The sequence below is a fragment of the Podarcis tiliguerta genome (genome assembly GCF_965153285.1).
Source record: "Podarcis tiliguerta genome assembly, chromosome: 13".
NCBI lineage: Eukaryota > Metazoa > Chordata > Lepidosauria > Squamata > Lacertidae > Podarcis > Podarcis tiliguerta.
In genome coordinates, this window is record NC_139546.1 from 21545808 (window position 1) to 21571075 (window position 25268).

Below are 25268 nucleotides of genomic sequence, written 5' to 3' on the forward strand. Positions count from 1 at the left end.
GGAAACACAGCCCTCCAAGCCTCTCTGGCTGGCCCTCAGGACTCACCCCAGGCCACACCCCCTACTGGACCTACTCTGAATACTCCTTGAGTGTTTTTGCCAGGCTAGAATCCACCCTCTAATTTTGATCGTGCCTCTTGCTTTGCTGGCTGGAGGGTAGAGAGACCTGTGTAAGTGGGGAACTGGCCTGCCATGTGCAGGTAAAACTTGTGGGATGTGATCCGTGAGAGGCAGTCAAGTACAACATTCCTTGTACTGCTAGAGAAGACATGCGGGAAAATGTTTGGTCCGGCCAGTCGAAACTTCCTATTCCTCCTGGCTGGATCATCCTTCCTTTTGCATGTGATAGAAGGTGGGCACGACCTTAACTGTCCCGGTAACAAAAGAACGAGTCACGCAGCACACCTCTCTTTTTTTCACTTCCTTCTTCGTTTGACCAGGTTTTAGCTAGGACTGCTCTGCTAGCTCTCAGCTAGCAGGAGCACTGGGATTAATTCCCCCATATGGGGTAGATCTACATGTACATATCTGTAACTAAGTCTGCCTTCAGGAATCCAACTGTGAACTGATGTGAGTAAACTTCTTTGATCATCTTTAAGTAATTTTGTGGAGCCTTTATTCTTTTTAAGGGGGATTCAAGGGAACTTACCAGGAACATACAATTCAGTTTGGGACAGACTAAATTGTATAATAGTGAGAGGCTCACACGAGCCTGCAACCAGTTATCTGCTGTGCGTGAGAAGGAGAATGTAAACTCTGGTAAGTAAAGGAACTTGCTAGCGCAAGTTAGGAAGGATATTAATAAACCATATATCCTCTCCTGCCACCCTGAACATTCCCACAAAACTTACATCCCCTGCTCCACCTACTCTTGCTGATGCACTGCCTCACCACTGTCACGTGGCCCCTGGAACGTTGCCCAGAAGGGAATGAGGCCCTCAAACTGGGAAAAAAAGGTTCCTCAGCTTTTGTCAGTAGATCATGAGATTCTTAATCTCAGGGTTCTGGGTTCGAGCGAAAGATTCCTGCATTGCAGGAATTTGGAATAGATGACACTCATAGTCCCTCTACAGTTTGATGAATCCTGTGAAAGGGGCTTGCATCCCAGCAGTGCTGTTTGAGGGACAGTGTGTGCAACTTGCCAGTGTTGAGATTTCTCCTACAGCTGAGGTGTCTATCCCAAGGCCAAGCAAAGATCCACGACCGCAGTGCCATGCCCGGGGTTACTGTTACCAGATTAGTGGGTGCAGTTGGTTTCCTTGGGGTGTACGGAAAGGTTTAAGATGGGGTGTGTCTCTGGGGAATCTTGTACCTTCCTTGGCCACCGGAATTACCACCGGAATTGGAACGGAGACAGCAGCTTTATTTATCCATCAGGGATCTGCTAATAAGCATGAAAAGCTCTATGCGGGACAAGTCCAGGAAGCCGTCCCAACCAGCCGCCCCTTGCTCCCGGAATCTGAAGACCAATTGGCCTCCCTTCCCTTTGGTTGTGGGCGTGTGGTTGACGCCATCTGCTGCAACCACACAAGGGACGTCCAAGGTGTATTTTGCGTGTGGGGAGAAGGAGTCAGACGAAGGCACCCATCAGGTTCACAGGTCGCTCGTTGTACCGTTTAGAGATGTCTGCTTCAATCTGAAAGACAGAATACCCATTGTCAGTGGCCCCCCGAAGCCAAACTGCAGAAAATTATACCAAAAGGAAACACAGCTTTTGTGTGACTGTCCTTAATTAATATTATTGGAAAATATTAATAAATTGCTGGTGGTGGGAGGTGGGGGTGGGAATCAGTGTGGTGTAGTAGTTAAGAGCAGTAGACTCGTAATCTGGTGAACTGGGTTCGCTTCCCTGCTCCTCCACATGCAGCTGCTGGGTGACCTTGGGCTAGTCACACTTCTCTGAAGTCTCTCAGCCCCACTCACCTCACAGAGTGTTTGTTGTGGGGGAGGAAGGGAAAGGAAAATGTTAGCCGCTTTGAGACTCCTCAGGGTAGTGATAAAGTGGGATATCAAATCCAAACTACTACTTCTCCTCAGCTTCTGGGATAACCCCAGATATCACCCTTATTAGTTTCAAGTTTATAGCGTAGCCACAAGTTCTAGAAACTCGTTTTATTTTTTTATCAAAAAAGAAAGAGTGAGAGAGATTTTTAAGAACTGAGCATTGAATGCTGTAATTCCATGCCAGTACTGCAGTTGCACACAGCCATAGAGGGAACGTGGAAGCTGTTCCTTGGGCACCTTCACACCTGAGAAAACTGAACTTGTAGTTTGCACAGATCTTCAAACCCACCAACCCTTCCTGCTTTGATCTATAGAGGGTACGCAGGTACCCAGGCTGGGAGTTACTGATTTACATCTATAGTGGTCCATTTCCCACATTAGACCACATGCTTGTTGCCTGGTGAATGTTCAGGAACCGCAAGTCTTTAAAAGCGAGCCGTTAAGTGGGTTGTCCTTCAGCTGAACGTGGCTCCCAGCTTTGGTTGTACTATAGCTGTGTCCCAAAGGGATAATTTGTGCAAAATAAATAAATAAATACATTTTCAGATTTAAAAAACAGCATGAGAGCTTAAAAGATGTTATCACAGACAGTGATCAAGAGGCGGTAACCAGTCTGATTTGTGCAGCAAAAATAATAGTAGCCAAGAACTGGGAGCGGGGGGGGGGGGAGCATGAAAAGATTTAGACTTTGGTGCAAATGAACCACCCTGAGACCTGCGAGTATAGGGCAGTATACAAATTTAAATATAATAGTAGTGGTAGTAATGATGATGATGATGATGATGATGATAATACCAACCCATTATAGGAGAATATGAGCAAATCAGCCAAATAAATTTATGGAGAAATTTGTATTTTTTCTCAGATCTAACAGTATAGTAAATACAATGGAAATGTACAGTTGTATGTTGATATCCGTTTAGTGTACTTTGTTTAAGTTGGTTATTTTCTTACAGCATTGTAAACCTATTGGTTATTGCAGATTTTTTGTGAACTTCAATAAAATAATAATACTTATATATATATATATCTATATATTTAAAAACCAGCAGAAGCCTTGCTCCCTCCACCCCCCGTCTTTTGATTCAAACTGAAACCACGTTTTCCTAAGAAAAAGAAACGAACCCTGCGGCTTACATACATGGAGAATGGCATGGATGGAGAAGAGCCTTGTAGACCACTTAAGCCCAATTCCCAGGCCATGCAAAATCCTACCTGCAGTTCTTCCCTGCAAACTCTGGGTGATATTTGCTCATATTTACCCCACCCTCCACATGCAACCCACTGTGGGTTTGATCCAAGGCAATTTACAACAGCATTGGGTCGCACTCGGTCAGCAGGCACCCTGTGTTCTGGTGCCTCTGAAATGGAAGTGGCCTACGGGACTTAGCGCAGCTGGACTTGGAGGTGGGAACTGCCCCGCCCCCCCGCCGCTCTTTGTGTCCTCCATTGCACTCACCAGCTTCTGCAACTCTCTGGTTTTCTCCACAAGAATGTCAAGTTTTGGCTCCAGGCTGGCCTGCTCTTCCAGTGCCTCCTGCCGCTTCTGAACCATCAAATCCTTCTTCAGGAGGAGGAGGTCTGCCTGCTTCAACTTCTGGCGGAGGAGCTCGGTCACGCGGTCCACATATCTGAAGCCCAAGAGAATCCCATGAAAAGCCTTCAAGCAAACTCTTGTCCACCGCAGTCCTCAAGCACTGCACATGTTTTTGTTTTGTTTTTAATTGGAATTTTATTTACAACAAAACATAAACCCTCCCACCCCCCCAATATAGAAATCCACCCTCATTAAACGTGAACATAACATGCAGTGAGCATAACATACAACACTACAAACAACCAAATCAAAGACTTCCTTTATCATGTATCTGGCCTCCTTTTTTACTTCTTATAAACTGTTTCCTTTATGCATCATTATTAAGATTTTTCTAATTATAACTTAAGTAGCCACAAAGTCTCCTGCAGACATTAATCGAAACAAGTCCAGGTATGTATTTTTTGGGCACTGTTTTGTGAAGTATTCTCTGCATTTCCCCCATGCTTTTTGAAACTCTTGTCCAGTGTGATCTCTAATTGCCTCTGTTAATCTAGCCAGTTCAATATACTCTAACAGTTTGTCTTGCCATTCCCTTTTTGTTGGCACAGTTTCTTTTTTTCCAGTTTTTAGCAATTAGGACATGTTGTACATGTTGCACATGTTGATCCTACTCAGAGATTCTGGTATCACAGGATTGGCATCGGACTGAAAAGAACATCTGGCTCAACCTCCAACACCAAGCAAGTACGTTTACATGAACACTGAGCCCCACTTGACCGAATGGAACTTATTTCCCTTCTAGCATGTTTTCCTCTTTAAAAAAGGAGTCTCGGCAAAGTACTGCCTCCAGACTGTGCTTTAGCAGATGAGCAGAAGTATAAGAAGCCGATTCAAAGGGAAGAGGGTGTGCCGCAGTGCAAAGATTCTCAAACAAATATAGCGTCTTCTGTTGTTTAAGATGCGGCACACAGCAAATGCACAGAGATAGGAGTGGATCAAGACAGGCTGTTATGCATTTTAGATGCACCAAATCAAAACAATGAAACCTCCCCTCTCCCACCAAAAATGTACAATGAAACCTTCCCCATGAAGGACTTTAAAAAAGACTTTAAAAAAGACCCACGAGACCATGCAGGTCACAGAAACTCCAGTAATAAAACCCTGAATGGTTTTTCCCAACAATGTCCAATTCCAACTTTCAACCGTACTACAAAATTGTGCTTTCTCTAAGGCAAGCCCCATACCACTGAAATCCCCGTTCCATGTCTTCCAACCTATCTTTTCCTTGTCACTCCTCCATTTCAACCCAAAGGGGATTAATCTTGGGCCCTGAACTGGTTTTCCCTTTTTTAATTTTTTATTTATTGGGTCTTATAAACAAGAATGACGTTATACAAATAACTGGCACAGTTACGGTCAGGACCGGAGACAAAAAGAAATCTGTCTGCTTTACAGGCCGTCAAGGGTAAGAAAGGGTTCCTTGTGTGTGCTACGAAAGGGAGGGTCTGACCCAAGGGGAGGAGTTATGTAGGAAGGAGACGTTCACCAACCTCGGGGAGGCAAGGATCATGAAAAGATGCTGCATTCTCAAGCTGGTCAAGCGGCCAAGAAGATTGTGGATGACTGCAACCATGGCCTCCAATTTCTCTTTGGTCTGGTCTTGCAGAATGGCCGGCGCTAGTTGGAACTGGCTCACAGCTAGGATGTCCGCCTCTTCGCTTGTCTCAGCAATGCGCTGGGAAAGGAATATCTCCAGCTTTTGGTGGGTGAGGGAGGGACAGGAGGAGACATAGGGCAGTGAGAAAGCAGGGCACAAACACTTGCCTGTCAAAAAGCCTTCAATTTCAAAACAAAGACGAAGGCAGTGGGGGTCACAACGGCCGACAGTTCTCAGGGATTTATCTGAACCAAATCCTACTAGGTATCAAGGCTCTTTACAGAGCCAAGGCTCGATTCTGGAATATGTATAGCAATAAAGAAGAACACCTTTGTACATCTACATGACCAATGGATTCAAGTTACAAGAAAGGAGATTCCGACTAAACATCAGGAAGAAACATCAGGAAATAAGAGCTGTTGGACAGTGGAACAAACTCCCTCAGAAGGTGGTGGACTCCTCCTCATTGAAGATTTTTAAGCAGAGATTGGATGGCTTCCTGTCATGGATGCTTTAATTGAGGCTCCTGTATTGCAGGGGGTTGGACTAGATGACCCTTGGGGTCTCTTCCATATCTAAAATTCTACGATCCTATGTGCAGAAAACTACCTTTGTCTTTGAAGGCCAGCTAGCTCCCATTCATTTCCCAGTTTCCAGCTCAGATGGCACCACCCAAGCTTGAGCTCCATGACATCTCATTTTAGAAATTAACCACTTGTGTTTCTTGGGTCTTGTTATCTCTACCCTGCTCCCACCATGCCAGACAAGTCTTAGAAGTGATGTGCCAGAGGACTGAGATGCACAGCCGTACCTTGGAAGCCAAATAGAATCCTTCCAGGAAGTCTGTCCGACTTCCAAAATGTTCGATAACTAAGGTGTGGCTTCCGCTTGGCTGCAGGAGCTTCCTGCACACAATCGTAAGCCGCGGAAGCTGTGGTCGGATGTTCGGCTTCCAAAGAACATTCACAAACCGAAACACTCACTTCTGGGTTTGTGGCGCTCGGGAGCCAAAACGTTTTGACTTGCAAGGCATTCGGCTTCCAAAGTATGACTGTATTCAAAATCACATGAGATTGGATGCAGCTGTCCTGCCCTGAACATGGGGCACAACTGATGCCTGAGAGTCACTTGGCAGATAGAGACAGGCTTAAATTTCAGGACCATGGATAACTCCACACAGGCGAATTACGTACTTGGCCAAACTATCCTTCCTAAGCTTTTCATCTTTCCTGCGGAATGGAGAGCCTTAAAGGGGGAGTCCCATGGCCTGCAACCTAGCTCTGCATCCTCTCTCAGCCAGTCCTGCCATGCATTGCCTGTGCCGGAGACAGCAAGGTCCCTGGTGTAAAGAGGGCCAAATCTTCAGAAGCATCTGTCTCTTGGCATCCCAGCTTAGGGAGCATCTCCCAGCTGACAGGCCTTTGGCTCAGCACTGGGGTTCAGCACCTCTGGAAGTTGGAGTCAAACAACATCTAAGGTGACAGAGTCTCCCTGGTTTGAACTTAGCACTGCATAAGCTCTTGCTACCTCCATGAGCTCATCAATGAACTGATTCCTGGTCTCTGGGGTCTCCAGGATGGTGAGAGCATCAGGTCCTCGTGCAATTCCCTCTGGGGCTGGATGCAGAGAACAGAGGGGGAAGAAAAGTAGATTTCATTTATAAATAAATTTCATAGACTTCATTTACATATGAATATCAAGTTCTGAAGTAACAATTCCGCTTCTCCTTTCCTTTTCTACTCCCACCCTATAGAAATAGAATGGAAAGACCCCGTTCTGAAAGTCGGGGCCAAACTTGTTGGGAAACAAGGCTAAAAATCAGATGATGTTACAATTTAATACTGTTCCACACCGTCAGCAGGATTTGCAAATGGGAAATGCTGCACAAGGAGGGGACTTGGTGCTGGACGCAGAATCCTCCATCCTGAGAATTGCAGCCTTCATCTCAAAACAAAAACACAACCAGCCAGCCAGCCCTTATAGCTACAAAACCCAACTGGAAATTTTGCAAAATGCTTGGTATATCTCAGAAACCACAAGACCAGTGAGTTGAGCTAGACTTCAGTAGACCACAGAGTTCTTTCCACTCTCAACAGCTAGGGGGGAAAACCAAGAGGAAATGATGCAAGATTAAGCAAATAATACATGCAAATATGCTTAATTCTGCACCATTTGTATAGGTTACAGAATCTAGCTTTCCTTGGCACAAGAACTAGGTTTAAAATGCAGAACTTTGATTTTGTTAGTTCTTTTATAACAGGCAATCCCAGGTTGTCATAGAGAAGATGCTCTCCTAAGGGTCCAATTCTTAAGTAACAAGGGGGGAGCATTTTATACAGCAGCAAGGATTTCTCCACATATCAGGGCGAGGCAGCACACCAGCGAGTTGCTTTCAGTTCTTACTTGCGACAACTGCCATGAACCATCCTCACACCCATGTTCCACAAGTCAGGGGTGCATCTGAAAATTCTGGGCCTGGAAGCATGGGATGTGGAGACTTTTGTCAGCTATCTCCCTTGTTCCCCACCCCTGCATGACCCAGAACCTACTGGAAAGAGCTGCTGCGGTCTTTACCTGGTCCTGGGTAGCACCATTAACTCAGACTCAACTTCCAGACTTTATCCTGACAAAGTCAGTGCCAAATTTGAAAAGTATTAACTTCCTGGCAAAGTCCTTTGTGATTGCTGCACCAACTCAGGTGAACTGACTCGCCAATCTTGCCTTTGATTTCCCCACATACAACGGCAGGCAGGAGTGCCAAATCCCAAGCCAACCCAGGCTGCCGTTTCAAGAGGCAGACTATACAATAGATGCACTTGCAAGGGGGCCTCTGCACTGATTCTTCCTCCCTTGCTATGAGGAATTGCCTCATATAAAACAGAATCAGAATAATATAAATCAGAATCCAGAATCCAGTCCACTATTTGGAGCTAGGACAATGGCCTGCCTGAGAGTATAACTGGAACCAACTGGTAGGTGTCAGGACTGCACAGGGAGGGGAACTACTAAGACAACAAAGGACAACTGGGGAAAAAAGAAATCAAACAAATACAACAAGGAAAGAGTATATTGGGGTGAACGCAGGCTGGCTTGTGTGCAAGAATCCCACTGCAGGAGCAGAAAACACATATCCAACAGTGCCCTCTTGTGTATGCTTTGTTCCCCTTTTCCCCCACTCCCTCTGACTCAGGACAAAACAACCTGTTATATTTATTTGCCAAGGAGGAACTGCAGAAGGGAGAGAAACTTAACCCCTCCCACAGCTGCCCTCATGGTTTGCTGTTTTCCCCCTTGCTCACACTTGCTTCCAATTTAGAGAGCAGTTTGGAGGTGGAGGTAGAAACACTTAATATGGACTAGAGCAGGCTTCCTCAAACTTGGCCCTCCAGAGGTTTTTGGCCTACAACTCCCATGATCCCTAGCTAGCAGGACCAGTGGTCAGGGATGATGGAAATTGTAGTCTCAAAACATCTTGTGGGCCGAGGTTGAGGAAGCCAGGACTAGAGGGTATTTCTAGAGAACCAATGGGTCAAAGAGCAGGGACTCTGTGCCAAGAGATGTGGCTTCCAGACAGACCTTATCCCCAGAAACTCTCTTTTTACACATCAACAAGTGGTACTCGCCACATTCTGCAGGCGTCCCAAGATGGAGTCCGCTTTTCCAGTTGCCTCACACAGCTCATAATCAGACTTTTAGCCTTGTTTCCCAACAAATTTCACCCCAGCCCTTTTTAGCGTGTGTTCATATTCACCTCCTTCCAGAAAGGGGGCGCTAGAGGTGCTTACCCTCACTGCCAGCCTCCAACACCACGATCTGAGCTGCGTCATCACTCCCATCTCCCCAGTCTATGGCTGCAGTGCTGCTCTCCTGTAGAAGGGGAATAGTTCAGTGACTAGTATCTGCATGGATGTCTGAAGTCAGGACAGCTGTGATCACGATATATGACAGTATGTCAAACAGGCAGGCCACAGTCCTCAACTCTTTCTCTCTCTCTTTTTCTTTTTCTGTGTCTGTGTGTGTGTCAAGTTTCTGGTCCATACATTTGCAAAGGAACGTCTTAAAAATATGTTATTGACTTATACAGTAGAACCACTACTTACGACTGCCTCTACTTGGGCCCGATCCAAGTTGCAACAGTGGCAAAACCGGAAGCAAATACCGGGTTTGCTGTGATTTGCGCACATGCAGAAGTGGCTTCTGCCGTTGGTGTATGCGCAGAAGCGGCTGCCGCCGTCTGCACATGTGCAAACGCATGCCATCGCCGAATGCGCCTGCACACAACAGTGCCTCTACCAGCGGCCCGGATCGACTTACAGACGGACCTCTGGAACTGATTATGTCCGTAAGTAGAGGTTCCACTGTAATGGTTATAAACTATTGTTGTGAGGGGTCAGTCTGGATGATACCCCGAGTCCCTTCCAGTTTTGGGGACCCTGTATCTGTGAGGGTAGAATGCATAAGAAGAAGACTGTCAAACCAGTTCCTCTGTCAAGGAAACGGCTTCGGCTGGCTAGTTAAGTACCACAATTTAGCATATCCAAAGAAATTGCTCTGTGCCATAGGACAAATGGGTGAGACTTCCCCAACATCTCTCACCTAGTTGCCACTTACGTAGAAGAAGAATAGTTGTTTTGTGCATGAGTCGAAGCTGGATGCTAGAAAGTTGCAGAGACGGATATATGCCCTGCTTTGTGCTGGACTTCGGGACTCCCACCTTCGAAATCTAAGTTCTATGGGAATGTTAACCCTGTGAGGTCCTCCATCCTATGCTCAGGTTGTAGAAATGTGTCAATTAAACCATATACCCTAACGACACCACAGTCTCCACTGATCTTCATTCCAAGGAAACTGAGCCCTGGGTAAAGTGCAGGCACCCCTGAAGCCTCTCACCGCTCAAGAAGAAGAAGAAGAAGAGTTTGGATTTGATATCCTGCCTTTCACTCCCCTTCAGGAGTCTCAAAGTGGCTAACATTCTCCTTTGCCTTCTTCCCCCACAACAAACACTCTGTGAGGTGAGTGGGGCTGAGAGACTTCAAAGAAGTGTGACTAGCCCAAGGTCACCCAGCAGCTGCATGTGGAGGAGCGGAGACGCGAACCCGGTTCCCCAGATTACGTGACTACCGCTCTTAACCACTACACCACACTGGCTCTCTGAGATTGGGGTGACACATAACAGTATCATAGCACTGTAGCTGCTCGTCTCCACAGTGCCCTGTACATGTACAATCAAACTGCATACAAGCGCTGTCTGCATATAGAGACAGGCAGATATAGTAGACACTCACTTGGGCATCTGACTCCAGAGAAATACCCCAGTCTATCTCCTCACTTCCTTCTCCAACGGAGATCCCATAATCAACCACTTCAGGGGCAGGCGCCGACTCTGCTCCATCTCCAAAGTCGCCCCAGTCAATCTGCTGACGGAAAACACAATCCTGACTAGGCAGCATTTTGCCTGATCCAACAAAGCAATTTGTGCGTTCCTATGCTTAGCCCCTAGGGATGCGGGTGGCGCTGTGGGTTAAACCACAGAGCCTAGGACTTGCCGATCAGAAGGTTGGCGGTTCGAATCCCCGCGACGGGGTGATTTCCCGTTGTTCGGTCCCTGCACCTGCCAACCTAGCAGTTCGAAAGCACATAAAAGTGCAAGTAGATAAATAGGTACCGCTCCGGCGGGAAGGTAAACGGCTTTTCCGTGTGCTGCTCTGGTTCGCCAGAAGCGACTTAGTCATGCTGGCCACATGACCCGGAAGCTGTACGCCAGCTTCCTCGGCCAATAAAGCGAGATGAGTGCCGCAACCCCAGAGTCGGTCACGACTGGACCTAACGGTCAGGGGTCCCTTTACCTTTTTATGCGTAGTCCCAAATGTGTGGGGATAGGCTGTCACTATTCCATAGTCAGAATACTCCCTACCTAGGCATGCTAGCATCGTATTTTTGCCGTCCTAAGCAAGCAATGGGCTGGATGAGCCCTCTGTTAATTACCTTTACCCGCTGGCAGAGGGATACGAATTGTTCACATCCCACCATGCCCACTTTGACCCCCTTCCCCAAATGAACATACCGCATCCTCCTCGACGACTTCCTTCACTTCCGCAACCTCTGGCCGCTCCACTGCTGTTGGCTTCACCCCTCGCCTCCACTCGTACACAGTGGTGTTGCCCAGAGCCTGCACGTGCCTCAGTAAGGGGACAACCTGCTCTGCAGAACTGGAAGGCAAGAGATCAGCAAGCAAATGCAGGCAGTCAAGACGTCTATCCCTGGGCTCAACACTGCCTTATAGTGACTGCAACTTGCTGCAGTTAGCAAATTAGAGAATATCTCTTGACTCTTGGGAATACAGGTAATCCTCGTTTTGCACGGGGGTTATGTCCCAGACCCCTGCGTCCATCGGCAGAGCACTCATAAGCCTGCTCCGCCTCTTGTTTGTGACGCCTTTATTATTATTTCTTCCATAATTTTTATTAAATTTTCTGTTTTACATTTTAGAATATTCATTCAAACAACCTTAAAATATCAATGACTTCCCTTCCTCTCTTTCCACAGTTCATTTTGCAAAACATAAATCCCTGCATATTCTATATAAACGAAACCATTCAGTATTCCATTATTATACCCATCAAAACTTATTTACACTGTTGAATTTATCTTAATGCTGCCCACAGTTTGAAATACACACAACCTTTCTGTGATGTCCTTGTGGGATTTGAGGGCTACTTCCAGGTTCGGTGCCATGTGCACGATCGTGAGTCATTTGGTTACGCCTAAATCGGTGGCTGCCTATGCTTGCAAACTGAAAGCAGCCCTGCATAGAAGATGGTGGCAGAGATCAATTGCTATGGAATCCTGCAAGGTTGCAGATCCCACCCACTTTTGGCTCTGGGCTCTGCCCACTTTGGGCTTTAACCCCCCCCCCCCACCACAGCCATGAGGCCCATGACCTCTGAGGGAATGCAACCAGAAGAAAAGTTCTCCCCCACCCCTGCCTGTTACATTGTCCTGGATGCTTCGATGTTGCCCTAGTGAGTCACCCCAATTGGTCCACTGAGCCCAGTGCTGTCTACTCCAACCAGCAGCTGCAATTCAAGGGTCCAGGCAGCACTCCTTCACAATCCTGCATTCTCAGATCCTTCTAAATCAGAGATTCTGGGGACTGCACACCCATCACACCCACAGGACCTTTGGCATGCAAAGCAAAGCAAAAAAAGGAATTCTAGAACCTTCTCAGCTTACTAGCCCCTACCTGTCGCACACAAACTGCACACAGGCCTGGTATAGGTTGATGGCTTCCAAAAGCCCCTTGGCACCAGCCCCAGTCTCATCAAGCTGTGACGGCAGGTCTTTCACCAAAGCCAGAAGCTCCTGGCGTACGTCGTCCCCCTGGAAAAAACAGAGATATAAGACCAGTCAGAGACTGTTCAATATGATGGTGTCCTCACAAATTACTGCTGCTGTGAAGGATTGTTTTACATACATTTAAGCTCTAATTGAATTGACACAGACTATATTTCTGCATTCCACTGCCACTTAAACTCCAACTTTACATTCACCCTTTTCCCTGCCCCACTTTAAATCAATGTGTATCTATAACTGACAACTGAGGATCACACTCCATTCATCAGATGTAAATGTTTAAAAAAGGGAAAGGACCCCTGGATGGTTAAGTCCAGTCAAAGGCGATTATGGGGTGCGGCGCCCATCTCACTTCAGGCCGAGGAAGCCGGCATTTGTCCACAGACAGCTTTCCGGGTTATGTGGCCAGCATGACTAAACTGTTTATGGCGCAACAGGACACCATGATGGAAGCCAAAGTGCATGGAAACACCTTTAACTTCCTGCCACAGCAGTACCTATTTATCTACTTGCACTGGGATGCTTTCGAACTGCTAGGTTGGCAGGAGCTGGGACAGAACAATGGGAGCTCACTCCATTGCAGGAATTCGAACCACCAACCTTCTGATCAGCAAGCCCAAGAGGCTTGTATCAGATGTAGTGGGCTCTGGTTCACAAGACCTTACACCATAATACATTTCTTAGCCTCTATGGTGCTACAAGATTTTTTGTTACTCAAGAGAAAGTCTGTCCAAGCCCCCGGAAGGTTTCAGAGCTTTCTTCTGAATCTGCCCGCACATTTCCAGATTTTTATCCAAAAAGTATAGAAACTTGCTTTTAAAAAAAAAGAAGAACTGGAAGTCCAGAATCTCAATAATATGAAGCAAAATAACGTGAACAACCAACAGACCAATAAGGCAGTACAATGCAGAGAGGAAAAGATATGCTAGATAGCTGAACATGGCAGTGCTGGGAGAAATTGAAAGGCGGTGCTGTTAATCCTTTGAGATTCTGTGCACAGCATAATTCTGCTTGGTCTGGATTGTTGAAAAGCAATTTCCTAGCCGTTATGTTGGCAAAATATATCTGAAAACAGGCAATGTCTACATGATGCTTCAGCGTTTGAGGACTAGAATTTATATTCCTATATATTACCTATGAATCCCCTCTATTCCTTCTCGATAGGAGTAGAAATACTCAAAGATTCCCGGAAGTAATGCTCCATAACCTGGAAGTCATTCTCCTTAAACCTAGATCTGCAGGGTCTTGCAATGGCCACCAAGCAATGAGAAAAAGGCACTCAGAAACATAGCCTTCTTTATATCCTTCCATTCTCTGCTAGGGCTGAGAATGGGTTTCAGGCCTAAGGCCTGGTTCAGATTAAGCCCAGCTTCCCATCATTTCTCTTCTAACATCTCCAGATAAAATAGTTTAGGCACTACTGAGTCTGAATGAATGAGGCAAATTGAGGAAAGTATCGCAGAACAATCACACCTGCACTGATTTTCTTTAGTACTGTTCATTTTCAAAGCAGTATTTGAAGCTTCAAGGCACAGATCGCGTTATTTTGACAGAATGCCTGGACAGCGCTGGCTGCAAAACAGGGCTGGGTTTAAAGACAAACCATTCAGATTGCCAGCCAGGAAACGGCTTGGGGCCACATGTCCACATGTTGAGCTGTGCACCTTAGCAAGGTACTCATCCATGCTATCGTTCAGGCAGCAAAAAGGGTTTGAGGGGCACTTCTGTGGCTCTGACCAGGACTGGCATTCTGCCATTAATCGCCAAAGCGCTTAAGAGTGGTGGGACTTGAGGGGAGAGGCGCGCTCTGTACCGTAATGCCATACTGCTTGCAGGAGTGGTAGAAGCGCTCCCTCGTCTCGGCAGCCGCCAGCTGGCACTCCTCCTCCTTGCGGCTGTATTCCTGCTGCAGTTGTTGGCACTTGCTGATCTGCTTCTTGAGGGATGGGATCTCGTAGCTGACATTCCGCACCAGGAGGCTGGCCAGTTCTACTGCAGAAGAAGACAAGACACTGCAGGTTGAGTGTTACGTGCACATTTTAGCGGATTTAGGGTAGCTCACCGCGGCTTGACTCGCACCCTATAAAACCCTGCACCCCATTTCTAACGGACAAGCTTTATCCAGTACATCAGGCTTCAGCAGAGGAAGCAGAGCCACTTTCGTTTCTGCTGAGATGTCAGCTCCGTCAGGCTTCTCCTGCCATCAAATGCCATCTCACTGCAATCATTACACCAGGCTGCAGCAGGAGGAGGAAGAGAAGGGAAGCAGGGCCACTGAGCTAAGAGATCAGAAACTTTTGGCTCCTCCTCTCCTTGAATGCCTTTCCATTCCAAACCCCTGTGTTGCAAAGAGAACATAAGCAATATCTAGGCAACACAATGACCGTGTACATACGCAACAGACAATCCTTAAATGAAGCGAGGTCTTTCATCGTACAAAGCCTGGTGCCTTGCTTCATTTAAAGAGACTAAAGATTTCATTTTGTACTTATTATGGTTTGAAGGAATTCTATAAAGATTGTCTATTGTGTATGTGCGTGGTCATTGCGTTGCCTAGATATTGCTGCCTTTCCATTCCAGCCGGTCATTATAAGAACTAGAGCCCGAGTTTGCTGTTTTCCAAGTCTTCCGAATCTTTTTTATTTCTGTGCCGTGACAAAGAAGGAATGACTCTCCACGTTGTACTTGGCTTGTGAGCTTTCTACGGCCATCTGGCTGCGACATTGCGGAAGGCAGAGTGCTAGGCTAAACGGATCCTTGGTCTGATCCAGGAAGGCAAAGATCCAGGAAGGCCTGCAGCCTTTCAGAAGTTGCTGGACTACAACTCCTATCACTGCTAAACATTGGCCATGTTGGCTGAGGCTGATGGGAGTTGGAGTCCAGTAACACCTAGAAGGTGCAGGTTCCCCAGACCTGTTATAAGGGGAAGTGGCTACTGGTACTTGCTACTTTCCCGGCAGGAAGACTAAAATAGTAACCCCTCTTAGTGGTGTAGCAATAAAACTGCTAGCATATTTGCAAAGCTAAGCAGGGTCCAATATGGTTTTAAGTTGGACGGGGAACCACATGCTGAGATTCCTGCATTGCAGGGAGTTGGATTAGAGGACAATTCTACAGTTCTATTTTGAGGATATTTAGTGGTGTGAAGAGTTCAAGTACAGAACTGACAAGGACCCTGGTCACAGCAAACTGCTCACAGAAATGAGTTATCACTATTTCTCACACTATGGACACACACTATGTCCAGATGGTGTGTGTGTGTGTGTGTGTGTGTCTGTACCACACATGGAGGTTGTCTTACCCAAGTAGGTGTTATCCTTTTCATACAGCGATATTATTTCTTGCCAGTCCTGGGAAAATGAGACAGAATAAGAGAGGGGGGGGGGTGAGTAGGAACTAGGGAATATGTTAATTCTCCACTCTCTCTCTCTCTCTCTCTCTTTTAATCGTAAATTCAGTTTTCTACATTTCCACATCAGTTTGTGATTCCCACCCCCCACAAAAGAGGTCCCCATGAAAATTCATCAGCATTTTAGTGTCAATTTCTCTAATATGCACATTTTTGTAAGCAGTCTTATCTAATATACAAATTTTTACAATGCAGCTTCTCCTAATTGAATGCATTTTGTGTGTTGCTTCCATTAATACATGCATTTATATGCACACCTTACCTGTCAACTCTCATCAGCCCCAGCCAGCATGGTAGAGATCCGTAAACAGACACCAGTGTTGCAATATAGATAAGTTGAACAATATAACACAACACGATGACCAATAACAATGGCACTAAACACTATTTATAGACTAATATAAACGATCAGAAATTACAACCAAAGTCTCCAAATCTTCTTCACCAGTTGCGGTAGAATAATTCAAAAGTTTGATATATACAATCTGTCACCAAATCGCCGGAACCGAGTTTCCGGATAACCAATCTGTTTTGTTCAATGCTTCATCAGCCAGACTTGTAAGAACGAAACAAATTGGTTATCCGGAAGAGTGGCTAATCAGAGATGTAACTCTTTCCCTTCATGCTCACTCACCTTCATACACTGAGAAGAGTAACGGCCAAAGATGTTTTTCGTGGAGGCTTCTGTCCGCTTAAGGATTTCCACAATCTGCTGGCAGTGAAAATAGTGAATATCTGCAATCAGAAAGAGAGAGAGGACTGTGAGATTCTGATGAATTATGCCTCTTTTTGCGAGTCTCATCTTCTTTCCCCCCAAAAGGCTAGGAAAATCCCAGGCACTTGATGTGCTGAGCGCTGAGAAATCTGAATGAAGAAGAACCACATATCCAGATAGGGCTTGGAATGATCCCTATCTGAAACTCTTACGGATCATATGTTTTTTTCCTATGTTCCGAATTTTTCCCCATGGCTAGCCATCACAAATACTCACAGGAACCAGAGAGAAGCTGCTTGATCTCTTCATTCTCAGGCATGTCTTGCATGGCCAAGACAATCTTCTCGCGGACGGTGCGGACCTGCCCTTGCCATTTCAGGCTACAGTGTCTTCTGTCCACTAGCCAATCTGCAGAAGGGAAGCAGCCGCATTAAACACATGAGAGGGCCACTTCCTATCCCAAGGAATCTACTTCACTGTAATGGGCAGGGTTTTAAAATAAATATCCGCCCTTTTAAAAAGTGACCGCCCAGTAACTTTAAGATAGAGCTGCCCTCCATTTCCCCTCCTCTTTTCTTTTTGATATGACTGGGAGGAGACATACCAAGCAGCTTGCTAGTCTGTATGTCAATTGGCAAGTTCTGATAGTCCTGTTGAAATACAAAGAGAGAGTGAGAAGTCCCAAGGAAAACTAAAGACAATGAAGTCACCTACTTTATTGACTTGCTGAATTTCTACATAAACACACACACCATCTAGAGACCCGGTTGAAGGTAACAATATAAAAACCAGAGTCCAAAAGCACCAGTATGCAATTATATATTAACTTACTAAAATGTTATATTGATCTAAAATAAGCATATACCTGCTTAACCCTGGCTCCAGTTATGAAAGAACTTTAAAAAGACAATGGTTGCAATGGTCTACGTTATGCATAGGAAAACTGCAATAATTCCTAACTACTTTTAGTAGACTAAGAGACGACAGTGGAACACAGGAATGGATGTGGAACTCCAGGCATGTCATGTACTAATAGTTTAGGGCATAACCGGTCAAAACCAGCAGCTTGAATTGGATCCTCTCCTAACTCTCAGACAAGCAGAGATGTTTCAGACTTCAGCTGATGCATTCATAGTGTGTTCACATGGAGAACTCTTTAACATTTAGAAAAATACTGCCTCAAACACACATGGGACATGTGTGTCCACTGGGAGAACACATATTGAGACTCTGTCCTGCCATGTGCTGTCCAAAATCTTCCTGGCATGTGGAAGCCGTTGAGGCATAGCTCCTGGCAGGTGTAAGTTACCCACAACTCACTTCCACAAAGCAGCATGGACCTTCATCTTGGTATGGGGTCATTAGCATCACATTCTCCGATATGCACAGGGAATGTTATCATATTGGGGTAAGGGGGGTAATTAAATTGGGGTGCAGATTGGAATAACGTACAAGATAAATAGGGTTAGTACAACAAAACGAAGAAAGCTTTTGAGAACTTGTTGGGGTGGTGGTAGGAGTGTCTCCCTCATGAGTGAGGTCTTTTTTTTAAAAAATGTATTTTTATTAAAGATTTTCTTAGTTTACAAATTAGTGAGGTCTTTTAAGTCAGTGGCAATGGCATAATTTGAGGTAGAGCTCAACTCTGGAGTGGTTTTTAAAAAGGAGAATGCCTCTAAACATGTGCAGAGTCCGGCAGTCTACACGCACCCAGAGGCACTCTTATTTCCCCCCAAAAGCTAAGAAATTGCGGCCAAGACTCCTTGCACGCCTGGGATGAGGAGAAAGGGCTGCCAGGGGAAAGAGATTGTGCCTTTCATATTGGAGACAAGCACCGGGGTGTGGTGGCTGGGTCTGGGAAAAGGGAATTTTCTAAGGATCAAGGGGATACTCTCGCCCGGGAAGGAACCACGGGAGGATCCTGGCAACCACGCGAAGCCGTTGGTCGCTTAGCAACGCCTCCCCCTCCCCTCCCCCCCGCTTCATTTATGAAATGGTCTTTCCCACCTGCATGGTCTCTACTGCGTCCGACGTGAAACTGCTACCGGCCCCCCTCTTCGTAACGCCGGCCTTCCGCGCCGCCAGCAGCCAATCGGCACCGACGCAGGATTAGGGCTGCCCCGCCGCAGCCAATCAACGACCACCCGTTTTGCGAAACCAAATGAGGGAGCTGTAACAAGGCCACGCACCCGTCTTTCTGATTGGCTGGCGGAAATTTACTAATAAGGAAGAAGGGGAAGTCCGGGAGAGAAAAAGGTCGGTGGCAGCTGCTTGCCAGCAGGTGGCGCTCGAATGCCGCAGGCTGAGCATCATGCGCTGGTTTCTGCATGCGAGCTAAGTTAGTACTGACGTGTTCATCCGCGTGGCATATAGAGGTGAATTAAGAATAAACCAGATCCCTTCAGCGGAGAGCAAGATCAGCCTTGAAAGGGTTGGATATGGGGTGAAGATTTAAGCCAAACCACAATTAATCCAATTAATAATACTTTTATTCTAGCATCGGCCCTTGAGGCTTAGCGGGCAGAAATTCAGAAGCCAGAGCTTCTCATTCTCCCCGTCCCTTTGCATAAAAATGCAATGATAGGGAAAGATGGTTGCATTTTTGCTTTTTCTTATGCGCTAAAGCCAACCAAGGCTGCTCAGTTCCGTTGTGACATCAGACCAGGACGGTTGTCTGCTACCGATTAACACTGATAGCTGTGAACATGTTAGTACAAAGTATGGGAAAAATACTGTGCTCTGCGCACGTGAGCCTCACTCTTGAATACAGTGGTACCTCAGGTTGAGTACTTAATTCGTTCCGGAGGTCCGTCCTTAACCTGAAACTGTTCTTAACCTGAAGACCACTTTAGCTAATGGGGCCTCCTGCTGCTGCCACGCCGCCAGAGCCCGATTTCTGTTCTCATCCAGAAGCAAAGTTCTTATCCTGAAGCACTATTTCTGGGTTAGCGGGGTCTTTAACCTGATGCGTATGTAACCTGAAGCGTATGTAACCTGAAGTACTACTGTACCTGCAGCGAACTCCCACAAACCTGGGACTAGGAAGCAGGCTTCCAGACAGACGGAGTTCACTCCCAGATCTTTCTCTTTTTTTAATTCACTATTTACCTGTCTCTTCCATAATCCCCCTCTATACATATCAATACACTTTAAAAGACACTCAAAGCACATTATTTACTTCTAATTCCTTTTGAAAGACCTTCAATGTTTTCAAATTTGACTGAGGGACGCTGTCTCTTTTTGCAGCAATATTAAAATGTACAGCTTTTGTGATGGCATTAATGTTAAACAATAACTTTCCATTTGTTTCATTTATTTGTTTAAAGTGAAACCATGTGTTTAAACTTGTGTAAAACACAAAGGGCTCCCTGGATCACATGTACTGCGCGCCATATAAAAGTATTCTTTACAAACAGTGATAGCACACAGGAGAGTTAAAATAATTGAAAAGTACCAAGTACCAATCCAAATCTCACATTCTCACCATTGTTTCCAAATCAGGTGATCACCCTGGAAAAACATGGCAGTTGTCTGAATATATTTAAGCCTTAGGTTCTAAAAGGCTACTGCAAATAACACTGTCCTATAAGTGAGTCCTGCAACAAAATGTTGCAGTGTGTAGTGCACCCTATTCAAAATCCCACTCAGTCCATTCTGTCTCTGCTCCCTAGCTGTCTATTCTTTCCCCCCTCCCTGCCCTCAACAGTCAGTCAGCATTCCTTGACCAGAAGGCATATTCAGTTCTCTATGGGCCGGTTTACTCCTAGCTTCCCCCAAGCCTGCTGATATCTCCCTCTTTTGGAGCCATTTGACTACACCAGGCAAAGGCAAACTCGGCCCTCCAGATGTTTGGGGACTACAATTCCCATCATCCCTGACCACTAGTCCTGTTAGCTAGGGATCATGGGAGTTGTAGTCCCAAAACATCTGGAGGGCCGAGAGTGCCTATGCCTGGACTACACACACAGCATCACTCACAACCTGATCAGAATCGGAAGGAATCTGTAGTCTAAAAAGAAGGTAGCAGACTTTTTCAAAACGGGGCATTACAGTATGCCTATTAGAACTTGCCAAATCCATTACATATGCTTATTGGCTTAAACCTAGAGAACATTAGTCATGCTTTTGATTAAGCCCCACATATCAATGGCGCTTAATTGCGACTACATTTCTTTGGAATAAAGGAGGCTTTGTAAGATTCAGGCTGCATCGCTAGTTAGGAATCCCGACCTATTCCTAACCTTAGGGCACCTTACCTGTTTTGACAGCCCTCTTAGATACTATTTTTGAAGGCTACAGGGGGGGGCATGATTTCGATAAAATTGGGAAGGAGATCAAGGGAACTTGTAGATTTCATTAGGCACCCCACATTTCCTCCCGCCACATAATTTGAGCATTGATATAAATTTGATTATTTGCAAGCAGATTAAATTTGAAAGAATTTGCATGAGCATCTACCATTGCTAGCACGCACGCACGCACGCGCGCGCGCGCGCACACACACACACACACAAATCCCAGTTTCTTTCTGCTCTACATAGGATGTCTTCCATTTGTTGGAAAGACCTGCTAGCACAATTCATTGAGGGTGTTTCCAGATGACCTGTTTATTGGAATTCACCTTGATTTGTTTGCAGGAAGATTTGACTACACTGGCTTTTTAATGAGCATTTATTCTGATTGTTTGCACTTTGCAGGGAAGTCAAGAGGTCAAAGCAAGTGTTGTCTCACATCTTCTAGTGCATCTTCCAGTCACTTTCCTTGTTGCAAAAAGCCCAATCCTTTGGGGGAAGCATGACCTCCCAATCAACTGTGAAATTTGAATTTGCCCATCCTGTCACTAAATCCCACCCTGAAAATAGTGACAGTCTTGGAGAGAGCATAATTATTTATTCCAATATTGAAATGAAGATTCGTGCTAAGCTGGAGAGGAAATTAGTACCCTCAAAACAAAGACTAGGTCACAGAAATACAGTAGGTAGAAAGAAAGAAAGAAAGAAAGAAAGAAAGAAAGAAAGAAAGGTGAGGAACCGGTCTGGCAAGTGGCTGAGCCAAAGCCTAGTTTCACTAATCCTTCAGAAGGAAATAATAGATTCAAAAGGACAATAGTCCAAGCAGGCAAGCAAGAGCTGGAAGCCTTAACTCTTTACTGGCAAAGAGGAGCAGAAAAATGGATGTAAAGAGAAATGTCCACTCCACTAGCAGCAACTTAACCAAGAATATCTACCAGTCAGGAAACCAAACCCATGAAAAGAGAGTTTCTAAAGAGCTATTTTATTTATTTATTGCATTTATAGCCTGCGTTTCCTTCAAGGGGCCTAAGGTGGTATACATGCATCACTCCCCATCCCTATTTTACATCTACAGCAACCCTGTAAGTTATAGTAGATCAGGCTAAGAAGAGATCCTGACTCGCCCAAAGTCACCTAGTGAGCTTTATGGCCAATTTGAACCCTGCTCTGCTTGTCCTAGTCTGACACTCCTAACCACTACCATGGCTCTTTCTACTCTCCACTAAGGTAAAGGTAAGGGGACCCCTGACCATTAGGTCCAGTCGTTACCGACTCTGGGGTTGCGGCACTCATCTCGCTTTATTGGCCGAGGGAGCCGGTATACAGCTTCCGGGTCATGTGGCCGGCATGACTAAGCCACTTCTGGCGAACCAGAGCAGCACATGGAAACGCCATTTACCTTCCCATTGGAGCAGTACCTATTTATCTACTTGCACTTTGACATGCTTTCGACCTGCTAGGTTGGCAGGAGCAGGGACCGAGGAATGGGAGCTCACCCTGTCGCGGGGATTCGAACCGCCAACTTTCTGATTGGCAAGTCCTAGGCTCTGTGGTTTAACCCACAGTGCCACCCGCATCACCCTCCACTACCTTTGTTTTATTTCTAACTGGTGCTAGTAATACCCTCCAGTCTGCATCTGATCTCTCTCCCATCTGGGCTGGCTGGTGGGTCTTCCATGGTACACCATCAAGTCACAGAGTCTCAGGTTTACAGGATGGAGACAAAATAATATAAATAGACCACAAATGTCCCAAACACAATCTGATTGCCAAAATCAGTCCTTGGCATTCTTGGCCCTGGTTCAAATTATTCCAAGGCCACGTGCAGTGCTTTTTCTGGGGGGACGGGACACAGGGGTACACATACCCCTAAACATTTTGTGAATCTTAGGTTTGGCCTCATTGAGGGGCAGTATATCAATATGAGTCAGAAAATGAGAGTAAACAATTATTTAAGGGGAAAAAGCACTGGCCATGTGTGTCTGTGTGATGGTGGAAAGAACATTAACTTTGCCTGACGCCCTTGTGACCCTAAGGAACGTATTTGCCATGAGAAATGAATGAGGTGAGAGTCATCAACAGCTGTCCATTTTCTGTGTTGTCAAGAAGATGCTGGAATTCTATGCCAATTTGCAACCAGAAATGCTGAATTAGACAGGGTGTATTATGTGAGTGTGCATGTGCGTGCACATAATTTATTCTGGTGCTGGAAGTCATGGGGAGAGGTTGCTGAGAGCAGGGGGGGGAGTGCACCCACCCATCCACTAGCAATCCCATGAATATTTTTTGAAATGCATATCAAGATGAGCCCTGGGCCAGGCAGATGTTCTCTCTGTGTTGGGGAGACCACTGGGGAGGGCCGTTGTCTTCCCTACAATCAAAAGTTGATGGTACGGTTTTTCGAGGCTTAGTGGATCTGATTTTATTTGTGGGTCCTCCTTATCATCATCATCAGGAGTGGGGCCCTGGAAGATACGTTTTGTTTGGGCAAGGCTACACAGATCTGTAGGGACGTGGGTGGCGCTGTGGGTAAAAGCCTCAGCGGCTAGGGCTTGCCGATCGAAAGGTCGGTGGTTCGAATCCCCATGGCAGGGTGCGCTCCCGTTGTTCGGTCCCAGCGCCTGCCAACCTAGCAGTTCGAAAGCACTCCCGGGTGCAAGTAGATAAATAGGGACCGCTTACTAGCGGGAAGGTAAACGGCGTTTCCGTGTGCAGCTCTGGCTCGCCAGAGCAGCGATGTCACGCTGGCCACGTGACCCGGAAGTGTCTCCAGACAGCGCTGGCCCCAGGCCTCTTAAGTGAGATGGGCGCACAACCCTAGAGTCTGTCAAGACTGGCCCGTACGGGCAGGAGTACCTTTACCTTTACCCAGATCTGTAATTTTCTGACACATATTTGCGTTTAAATTCTGTTGATTTTTTATCTTATATTTTTGATCATCTTCCAGATGACTTGTTTTATTGAGCATTCATCCCGATCTGTTTGCCAGGGAGATTACACGATGCCGGCTGTTTAATGAGCATTCGCTCTGATTTAATTGCAGGGAGGTTAGATGACATTGTGTCAAATGAAGTGTTAATCTCACACTTTCCAGTGCATTTTCCAGTCACTTTCCTTATCGCAAAAAGCCTTATCTTTTGGAGTTGGGGAGCAGGGAGGGGAATGGATTTGTTTCGCAGGAGCTCCCAATCATTTCCAACTGCACAACCTGAATTTCCTAGTGTGCTCTTGAACTGCAGCTGAAAACAGTGAGTCTGGAAGTGCCTTCCTTATGCCTACTTGTTTTTGAAGTTTGTTGATTTTTTTATTATTATGAAAATTATATTGTGCTATTTTATGTAAACTGATAAAAGAGATTATTATTATGATTACATGGTCTTTACATTTTGTTAGATACATATAATAAATTGAAAAATAATGAAGTCCTGCCCTAACAGTACAACTGATATCTATATTTATCTAATATAAATATATATTATATACATTGAAGACATTACATAAATAATAGTTAAGGAGGATTCAAGTTTTGGAAACATGTCATCATTGCTGGTATGGGTAAGCAGGTTTGTTGTCCTAAAAACAAAACAAAAAACCCCTTCAGCTTGCATTGTTTTATCTCACAGAGGCAAAATTGGGGATGTGGTTCTTTGCCATTCCAGGGTGCCTCTGGTTGGGGACGTTATCTGGAGGCCAAGAGATGTGGTGTTGAAAGCAATGTAGTAACATGGTGATATTATCCCTCCAGTCCTATAAATGCTGTCGCCTGCTGCAATGCCCTGCAGCCTTTTACATAGGCAAATCAGGTTGGTTTCTATTGAAGAAAAGGGATAGACACAAACAAACCTGACACTGAAAATGGAAAGGGCAAAAATACCTGTGGCAGAGGATTCCAATCTTCCTAGACATTCTACATTTACTCTGGCTAAATTCCACACAAATAGGTTCACAAATAGACTTCCACGTTCATGATGTTCACCCCTCCCCCCATCCGTCAGCCCGGACACTGAGGTCTAGCGCCGAGGGCCTTCTGGCGGTTCTCTCACTGCGAGAGGTGAGGTTACAGGGAACCAGGCAGAGGGCTTTCTCGCTAGTGGCGCCTGCCCTGTGGAACACCCTCCAAGCAGATGTCAAGGCAATAAGCAACTATCTTACTTTTAAAAGACATCTGAAGGTGGCCCTGTTTAGGGAAGGTTTTAATGTTTGATGCTGTACTGTGTTTTTAATATTCAGTTGGAAGCCACCCAGATGGGCGGGGTATAATAAATAAATGAGTAAGTAAGTAAGTAAGTAAGTAAGTAAGT

At 45.7% G+C, this 25268-nt stretch overlaps 1 protein-coding gene and 1 long non-coding RNA gene across 9 annotated transcripts; one reads left to right on the top strand and one right to left on the bottom strand.

The window, feature by feature from the left end:
- Positions 1 to 1342: 1342 nt before the first annotated feature.
- Positions 1343 to 18817, bottom strand: CDK5RAP3 (CDK5 regulatory subunit associated protein 3). 8 transcript variants are annotated; one of them, XM_083408677.1, is made up of 15 exons: positions 17996 to 18036; positions 17541 to 17571; positions 17280 to 17325; positions 16952 to 17083; positions 16595 to 16695; positions 15853 to 15901; positions 14365 to 14543; positions 12442 to 12578; positions 11263 to 11407; positions 10484 to 10612; positions 8984 to 9065; positions 6726 to 6814; positions 5092 to 5297; positions 3464 to 3635; positions 1343 to 1636 (listed from the first exon to the last, which is right to left on the bottom strand). In XM_083408677.1, the coding sequence occupies exons 1-15, from the start codon at positions 18019 to 18021 to the stop codon at positions 1571 to 1573; spliced, it is 1590 nt and encodes a 529-aa protein (XP_083264803.1). In that variant the 5' UTR covers positions 18022 to 18036; the 3' UTR covers positions 1343 to 1570. The 8 variants fall into 8 exon arrangements, with proteins under 8 accessions (XP_083264803.1, XP_083264802.1, XP_083264806.1 ...); XM_083408676.1 differs by having other exon boundaries at positions 10484 to 10615; XM_083408680.1 differs by lacking the exons at positions 17541 to 17571; positions 17996 to 18036 and adding an exon at positions 18683 to 18817 and having other exon boundaries at positions 10484 to 10615.
- A 108-nt stretch (positions 18818 to 18925) lies between these two features.
- LOC310662040 lies at positions 18926 to 21697 on the top strand. The gene is made up of 2 exons (XR_014504218.1): positions 18926 to 19050; positions 21373 to 21697. It is a non-coding gene; the product is annotated as an uncharacterized lncRNA (long non-coding RNA).
- The last annotated feature ends 3571 nt before the right edge of the window (positions 21698 to 25268 follow it).

Excerpts from the sequence above, each read along its gene's own strand:
- CDK5RAP3 (XM_083408676.1), bottom strand. The coding sequence starts at position 18,021 with ATGAAGGTCCATGCTGCTTTGTGGAA. Across the intron at positions 12,579-14,364 it reads GCAAGCAGTATGGCATTACG|GGGGACGACGTACGCCAGGA; the intron begins GTACAGAGCGCG and ends TGTTTTTTCCAG. Across the intron at positions 6,815-8,983 it reads GTTGGAGGCTGGCAGTGAGG|CCCCAGAGGGAATTGCACGA; the intron begins GTAAGCACCTCT and ends CTCTGCATCCAG.